Source organism: Citrus clementina, unplaced genomic scaffold, assembly GCF_000493195.1.
Source record: "Citrus clementina cultivar Clemenules unplaced genomic scaffold, Citrus_clementina_v1.0 scaffold_4, whole genome shotgun sequence".
NCBI classification, from domain to species: domain Eukaryota; kingdom Viridiplantae; phylum Streptophyta; class Magnoliopsida; order Sapindales; family Rutaceae; genus Citrus; species Citrus x clementina.
Genome location: NW_006262274.1, coordinates 2,886,792 through 2,895,904, shown reverse-complemented (window position 1 = coordinate 2,895,904; position 9,113 = coordinate 2,886,792). Strand labels below are relative to the sequence as shown.

Below are 9,113 nucleotides of genomic sequence, written 5' to 3'. Positions count from 1 at the left end.
TTGCTATTGAAAAAGCCCCAATCAATCAACATGTTGTCTCTACCTTGATGGGAATTGATCCTTGCTCCGGCCCCACAAAACCATATATAGACCAATGACAATAACGATTCCTCCCACAATCCTAAAGAAAATCCAATGGAAGCAAAATTAATAATCTTTCCATATTCTGTATGCATACTATTTCCTTTCAATTTCAATAAGAAATTAGCCGTTTCATGCATACCTTCCTAGAAAGAGTTCCTCAGCTATGAAAAATGAGCCCAAAATTGCAATTATAACCATGCTTAATGGATTAAATGAACTCACAAAAACGGGACCCTTTCTCTTCATCAACCACCCCATAATGAAATAAGCTGTGCAAGACACAAATCCCTGCACGCGAACATCCACACTTATACACATTTTGGAGATTGGCATTGAAATTAGTATCCAACTCGAAAGGTTAGTTTATTGATTAGATTAATCAATACTAACAAATATGTTCATTGGGTAGAGTAATCAATGTCAGTTATCAATTTGTAAGTATAAGGATTGTGGGATAGTTCTATTACATCAGTATGATAATATGATGAGGTTGTTTAAACAAAATTTATTATATTCGAGTAGAGAAATTTTTGTGATTTTAAAATATTTTTTCCACTATTTTAAAGTAAAATAATTTTGTTCGTCCTCACGCGAAAAACTTTGGTTAGATATGGTAGAACTAACCCACTCAAACATTAGTTATCAACTTAGATAATAGATACCACTACTAGAATCCCATATGCAAATTGAAATACTCCCTATTGGATAAATTGACCATTGTCATTTTAGTTTCAGAAGCATGGTTTATGATAAATCAACCCACTTACACCATAGAGCACAGACAAAAGTTTGGCATCAAAATGCAATAACCAGATTCCTGTGTTCCCCTGTTCGATTGCTAAGGCCAAAATGGTGCCTTCAACCGAGCTTACAAAGCACATTAAAGCTGTCAGAGAGAGCTCTGCCGGGTATGACTTCAACAAGAATGCCTGCAAAAAAAAAAAAAAAAAAAAAAAAAAAGCAACCCCAGATAATCGTTAATTTCCTAGCAACGATAAAGTTCACCATTACTGACTAGCTAGCTAGCTAGCTAGAGAGTCACATATATGAACTTATAGCATGATTAATTTCTTACTTGTAAAATGATGAAACAAGACCAGGAAAAACACGCAGCTGCTATCATCAAAGCACCCTTTGTCATATGTTCTTCCTTATTGTGAGTGCCAGTTTCCAATTGATTGTGTAAAATTCTAACTTGTTTCCAAGGAAATTCCAAAATTGGTCCTTTGAGAAGTGTCATACACATTGCTCCTCCAGCTGTGACAATGGTGCCCAATATCTTTGCCTGGCTACGCATGCTTTTGGTCTTCACTTTTTCAAGCCTGCATATTGCAAAATTCTTCACAAAGTTTATAATTTTTCTTCGCAAATTTACTTAATTAGCTATAAAAAAATTTATTGCGGCTGACCTAAATATCCAAGCCATTAAAAATGTCAGTGCAGGAAGAATGTTGCACATGGCCACTGTGAAAGTAGCTGTAGAGCACTTCAGACCTGTGAAATACAAATTCTGGCCAATTACGGGCCTGCATTACACGTTTTAGTATTAAATTCACGAGTCCAATTTAGAGATCCGATCATCATGTATAGCTTGAAGTACAATATTTTTGCTCAATTTATGGGAAAATAATCCTTACTCGAATAAACCAAGCAACGCGATCTTAGCAAAGATTCGAAATGTCATCTTTGGCCTCGTTTTCCTGTAATAATGCAATACATGTCTTCAATTCGTTGATGATTTGCACACAAAAAGTACTAATGCATTAAGAGAAAAATTAAGGTACCTTTCTAAAACGATGGCAAAAGGAGCAATGAGACTTGTAGCGACGACCATGCGATATGCAACCAACACATGTTGGCTCATACCCTGAGTTAGAGCAATCTTCGTAATTATTGACATAATTGACGAGCAAAATTGCATGAAAATAACACCCAAATAGGGCTTTGCATGATGACTCAGAAATTGAGTACTGCTGCACTTTTCAGACATAATTTTTTCTTCTCCTTCTCTCTGATAATTCAACAAATGCACGCACAAAGAAGTATAATTTTTTATGTACATAAAGTTAGCTTATTTATTATGTTCATTTATAATGCATGGATTAAGAAGGTATTGATAATACGCTTGTTTTGTTTTATGTTCTAGGCAATATGTAGTAGGTAAATTGGCCACTGTGTTTCCTTAAATTACAAAAAGAACATTTTACAAGAATCATAACCACCCGCGGTTTATTCGGCTTAAAGCAAAGCAGTCGTGTCGACACGTCGATCCTAGAAGGCTAAAACAAGATCGAATTAAATGCTTTCGATTTTAAAATTGAGTATTTCTAACAATCATGAATCTCATTTGTTGCCGACGTAAACACAAAAGCTAGCTATAGAAGAAATCAATTAATTGTGAATGTGGTAGGCTTAATTTGATAGGTTTTATGTGCAGAGCATCCTTACTATTGGAGAATCATGTAGTCAAAACGTTGGTGTGATAGATATCAATATTTGAATCTTAATTGATGTGGCAACTTATTTATAACTACGATATCATGTTGAGCATCAATAATTAATCTAATATATTACTGTCACATCAATTAAGACTCAAGTTAAAGCATAAATACTAAAATTTCTAACATTACTCATATTATAGTTTCTCTTTAATGAGATCGACGCTCAAATTGTACTATGCAACCATTAAGATAATGTATGGAAGTGGATTATTATTGAGGTATTAATCATAAAATCTTCATTTTCTCTTCCCATGTCATTCATGAAAGCCAAAAAAAGTCCTTAAGAAAGTGGTTGAGTGGCTTTTTAATAGTTTAATTTAACTGACTAACTGAATTTAAATTTTAGAGGTAAGGGGCAAAAAATAAAATTGAGCTTGACTCGCACCCTACCTTAAAAAAATAAATAAATAAAAGATAACACCCTACTTATAGAAAGACAAACTTTGGTTTGCAGGATAATAGCATCTCGGTCCCCAATGTCTTCGTCTTCTCATATAAGCACATAGTTTCTCCATATTTACTGCCTTTATGATTCTTTAAGGTAATGTTTACTTGTTGGAGTGGGAGTGTGGAGTGTGAATTCCTCCCACTCCAGTGTTTACTTACCTTAAAAAATGGGGGAGTGAGAGTGGGAATCCGTGGCTCCCACTCAATTTTGGAGTGGGGAGTGGGATTCCCACTCCCATGGGGGGAGGTGGGAGTGGGAATCCACTCCCCCCTCTTCCCATTTTATCATTATAATTAAAATTGAAATAAATAAATAATATTTAATAAAATAAATAAATAATATTTAATAAAATAAATAATATCATATTTATTAAAAATAATAATTATATCATATTTATTTTATTAAATTTAATAAAATAAAAATAAATAAATATTATATTTAAATTAATAATATTAAACATTAATTTTAATAAATATTAATTATTTATTTAATTAATAATAATAATAAATATTTTATTCTAAAAATATATTAATTTTGTACTATATTATCAATAATAATATTTCATTTGTGTTGCTATTATTAATAATTTTTATTCACATAATTTAAATTAAAATTAATAAAAAATTATGATTTACATAATTAAGAATATTAGTAATTATTATTAATTTATAAATATAATAAAATATTTATTTTATTTTCCAAATATATTTTTTATTAATTTTTTAATTACAAATTATGATTCTGTACATAAGGATAAAATTATAATTTAAAACAATTTACTCCCAATCCAAGACAAAGTAAACAAATAATTGGGATTCTGATTGACAATTCATATTTTCATTTAGTCTAAGTAAACACTATAGTCCCACTCTCACTCCACACTCATAATCCAAGGATTCCCACTCCTCAGGATTCCCACTCCAATCCAAAAAGTAAACGCAGCATAAGTAGTTGGTCAAAAAGTAATTAGATAGATCTCAGATCCCTAAACCCTGACCCTAATTTATTTTGTATGTATTACCACATTCAGTTCACAGCTAGGATATTTGCATCTCCCACATGCTTTTTTTTTTTTTTAAATATTTTGCCTCATTATATTATTTGTTAGTGACTTGAAATTTTAGTACAAAATTGAGAAATTATCATTACACCACTTTTTTTTACCTTATATTCATCCAACCACCACAAAATTCTAACATATTCTCTGTACCACCTTTCTTTTGAAATGTGTATCAATTAGCTACTTTTGCACTAATACCGTTAAATAATTTTAATGAAATGATAATTTTACCTCTAAATAAACTAAGAGATCATTTTATCTTGTAAAATCTTTGAAAATAAAAAATTATAATTATAAAAATACCCTTACATTTAATAAAGAAATAAATCCAAAAATTAGAATTTTTATTTTTAATAAAAAATTATAATTATAAAAATAACTACAAAATTTTGGGAATTAATAAAAATCCCCTAAATTATTAAAATTTTGGGATTTATTTTTTAATAAATAAATTCAGTTATTTTTTATTAAAAATTTGTAAAATTATAATTTTTTAATAAAAATAATTATTAAAATTTTGTAAAATCTAAATTTAATAAAAATCAACTGAGCACCTCTATTTTAGATTTATTTTTTAAATTTTTGGTTATTTTTATAATTATCATTTTTTTATTTTTCAAAGCTTTTTTAAGATAACATTGTCTTTTAATTTATTTAAGAGTAAAATTATTATTTCATTTAAATTATTTAACAGTGTTAGTGTAAAAGTGGCTAATTGATACAAATTTCAAAAGAAATGTGGTGCATAGAATATGTTAGAATTTTGTGGTGGTTGGATGAACATAAGGCAAAAAAAATGTGATGCAATGATAATTTCCCTACAAAATTAGATAAACTATAAATATGATACGTCTCATTCTCTCCTTCACTTCTACCTTCAAACCTTTAGTCAAGGGTCAACACACGATACCAAAATAAGTTTTGACCTTAAGATTTTGAGTGTGAATCTTAATCAAGTGGTAACTAAACCTATAGTAAATGGATGCCGCTACTTTTTTCTTTTTTTTTAGTCTATATGTTAACTAATTCGAAAATTAAGATAAAAGAAGCATGATTTTTAATACTAAAATATTATTGGAGTAATTAGTTTGAATAGTAGGTAGATACATCCCAAATTATCTTTCCTCTTTCTAATAATGTGATAAAATTATAGAATCAGGTAGAAGACAATTAAGACTAGGGGGTGGATGTGGAACTATGTTTAGGCTAGGCCTCGGTGGCCCTGACCCTAGAGTTAAAAGCAAAATTAAAAAAGATAAGGGCCTTCATTGAAGTTTTACACATTCCGTGATAGTTTTTATTTGGTGCCCACTCTACAGTTCTTATGATAATGCCCCACAAAGATTTTTATTTCTCTATTGTGGCCCCCATGGAACCGAAATCCTGGTTCCGTGACTGCTTAAGAATTCTTAGTGAAATGATTCTACTCGTATATCTTTCAATTAAAAAATGTAATTCGTACTAACATACGAGACAAGGGAAACATTATGGGTTTAAAACGTCATATATTATTAATACATGCCGCATGTAATGAAATAGTAAATGCCAACTGAAGTTCTAAACTTTCAGTAAAAGGATATACATTTTATAATTTATAGACAAGGTCATGAAATTAATAATAAATTGGGGAGTAACATGAACAATTTTTTTTCAAAAGTTGAATCAAGCATCCCCCTTGGATAATTCACAATTAACATAATTATATATTGTTTTAAAAAAAAAACATAATTCGATATGTCATTAGAAAACAAAGCACGATCCTGCAATCAATCTTAAAGCAATTCAGAACTCAAAAATCACACACTTACACATGGATCAAACTTTGCCTAGAAAGTTTTCTTCAGAATTAGATTTAATAAAAAAAAAAAGTTTCCGATTCCAAGCAGAAATTAATTAAGCAGCTAGCCCGTATCTTGATCCTTATATATCTCAAACAAATTCATCAGCTCCTGATCCTCGATCATTTGAAGCCCCAATCTTGGTACTCGTCTTAGCCATTTGTTGATCGTGAAGATAACTTGATGCAGCTAATTCTTTAATATTGCTGCCTGGACTTTGTGTGTTTTGATCCTTGCTCTTTCCCCACAAAACTAAGTACAAGCCAACAACAATGATAATTGCTCCAACAACCCTGAAAATTATTGATGAAAGTTAATTAGTGGCTGATTATTCAATAGTTCTTTAAAAATGATGCAAACTAAACTGTTTAATTAATTAGTAATCTTTGTATTAGTAAATAATTAGAATAAAAATATCATTAATTAGAGTATTATTATTGCGGATGCATGGATGCAAGTTGTAGAGAGAAAATGACAAGCACCTTCCTAGATACATAATTTCGGATAAAAGAAAAGAGCCCATAATGGCCACAATGATCATGCACAAAGGATTGAAAGCCGTCACAAAAACTGGCCCTCTATCTTTCATTACCACGCCTGAGACGTAGTAGCCAATCCCTGAACATATTACTCCCTGCATTCAAATTAGTAAAAATTATAAAAACTACTTATATAAATAATTTTACAAACGTATATGCTATGTACAAATTAAGTTTACTTATATGCTGTTTCAGCTTATTTATAATATTTGGCATGTACCCAAATAAAAATTTATCATAAATAACTAGAAATATAATTTTATCTCACTCTAATCTGTTTTTTCATATCAATTTGTCTAACTTGAAATCTTACACTGTAAACAGCTGCTAACAATTTAGAATCTAAGTGTATAGACCAGACGGCGGCATTGCCCCTTTCTAGAAATAGAGCCACAATCGTGCCTTCAATTGTGCCCATCAAGCAAATCAAAGCCGTGAGGGAGAGCTCAGTCGGATAAGATTTCAGCGTAATTGCCTATTAAAAAAATGAACACGTAAATGACATTTTTAATTAATAATTAATTAACATAACTAAAATTATAACATGCAATAATGATGACTAATGGCTTTTTGACTATGAGGAATCGTACTTGAAGAACCATGAAACCAGCCCAGCTAAAACAGCCTATTGTGATCATAAGAGCACCCTTAATTGGACTTTGCACACTTGAATTGCTTGTAGATTCTTGATGGTAATTGTGATTTGTCCATGGCAAATCAAGCACAGGTCCTTTAATTAAAGTCATAAACATTGCTCCTCCAACTGTGACTATGGTCCCAAATACTTTTGCCCAGCTATGAAATTTCCTAAAATTAACTTTCTCGAGCCTATAAGAGAAAAGAAGACGTTATAATTAGATTAATTTAATACCCTTTTGTTATAATAATTAATGTTGAAACAAATCACAAAATTTTTTACCTAATGATCCAAGCCATTAAAAATGCAAAGGCAGGTAAAACATTGGCCATGGCTGTTGTGAAGGTTGCTGTTGTGTACTTCATCCCTGTATAGAACAAGTTTTGGTCAATTGTTGGCCTGCAAAAGAACAATAATTGCAACCAAGTAAGTTAATTGGACAGAATTCCCTTTAAAATAATGTTAACTAGAGAGAAGATTAAAAAAATAACAACTTATATACGATTAAAAAACTGCTGCATATTAATGATCAAGATTACTCACTCTAATAGGCCGAGCAATAAAATCTTTACAAAAATGGAGAGGGTCATCTTTGGTCTCACTTTCCTGTTGGATAACAATTAATATTCATTTGATGATTAGTTCTTACACCTTCTCTACTTGCATGCAAAATCGTCAATGTAATATATGAAAATCATCAGTGTAAACATTTGCACTGCACGTGCAAAATGCAGACAATATAATATCAGCATTGTTCTGTGGACAAATTTTAGGCTTTTGCAGGAGAGAAGAAATGCATTTGTTAAAGTGACAAAATGAGAAAAATGATTAACAAAATGCAGATTGGTTATGGCTTCTATCAGCATTTTCTAAAGTGTGGACGTATTTACGTATGCGATAAAAAAAGATAAAACTAAACGCTAGCTTCAGCCTGAAAAAAAAACAAGATAAAATAATTTTTTGAAAAAAGTACCTATCCAAAATAAGGGCAAAGGGAGCAACAACAATGGTGGCAACTGCATGCCGATAAACGGCAAATACATGTGGGCTCATGCCCTTATTGAGGGCAAACTTAGAGAATATTGACATCCCTGCATATCCAAACTGAAGCAAAATTACAGCCAAAAATGGCTTGGCTCTAATATAAAACCTAGCAAGCGACTCCATATATGTGTGTGTGATGCAATTTAATTTCTTTTCCATGTCTTGTCTCTTTGGTGAGAAAGATGGATTGGGAGCTTGCTTATATACTGAGCTAAAGAGAGATCTTTTTCATGGAACAAATGCTATCTCAACACGTTTCCTTTGCAAATTCTAGGGACTCCACTACGTAAAATCATGAAATTAATTTTAATTTATTTGAGAAGAAACCCATTTCTCTAAATCATCATCAGAAACAGCAGTCTTTTCAGCACGCATGAAATAGTGATGATCACTAATTAATTAATGAGAGAGCAAAAGGAGGGCTGTTGCTCTCAAAGCTAACATTTGTTTGTCTAGTGGATGATGAGTTAGTGGGCCTTGCTTGAACGTAACAATAGATATATAATATGTTGATTTTTAGTAGATTCCATAATGGGATAAGATTGAGCACATTATAATTATATTATATAATTTGCAGGGGAACCTAAAACTTTATATCCCTTTGCGCTAATTTATAAAATTATTGTCGATATTTATGTGAATATTGGTGCATATAAAGAAGTAAAAAAATTGTATATCAAATAATACGATATTAAATTTTTGGGTAAAAGCATATTTAATCCATGTATTTTAATATTAGTATTCATTTAGTCCCTATATTTTTAAAAATGTCTCGAAACATCCATACCGTTAAAGTATTGATACCTCTACCGTTACTTTTTTTTTTGGCTTACTTTTATAATATTACCCTTTTATAATAATTTTTTTGGAAATTAATAAAAAGAAAATAATTAAATTACCAATTAAACCCTAAAAAATAAAAAAATTATATAATTTTTTTGCAAGCACCATTTTCACACTTG

The 9,113-nt window shown here is 30.6% G+C and overlaps 2 protein-coding genes across 2 annotated transcripts; both read right to left on the bottom strand.

The window, feature by feature from the left end:
* Window positions 1–39: 39 nt before the first annotated feature.
* On the bottom strand, window positions 40–2,074 carry LOC18044698 (WAT1-related protein At2g39510). The gene is made up of 7 exons (XM_024186065.1): window positions 1,869–2,074; window positions 1,722–1,784; window positions 1,494–1,610; window positions 1,160–1,406; window positions 852–1,013; window positions 224–372; window positions 40–121 (listed from the first exon to the last, which is right to left on the bottom strand). The coding sequence occupies exons 1-7, from the start codon at window positions 2,072–2,074 to the stop codon at window positions 40–42; spliced, it is 1,026 nt and encodes a 341-aa protein (XP_024041833.1).
* A 3,893-nt stretch (window positions 2,075–5,967) lies between these two features.
* Window positions 5,968–8,402, bottom strand: LOC18044475 (WAT1-related protein At2g39510). The gene is made up of 7 exons (XM_006435987.2): window positions 8,081–8,402; window positions 7,651–7,713; window positions 7,390–7,506; window positions 7,061–7,298; window positions 6,784–6,945; window positions 6,414–6,565; window positions 5,968–6,224 (listed from the first exon to the last, which is right to left on the bottom strand). Exons 1-7 carry the CDS (start codon window positions 8,308–8,310, stop codon window positions 6,023–6,025), a joined length of 1,164 nt encoding a protein of 387 aa, XP_006436050.2. The 5' UTR covers window positions 8,311–8,402; the 3' UTR covers window positions 5,968–6,022.
* Window positions 8,403–9,113: the final 711 nt, after the last annotated feature.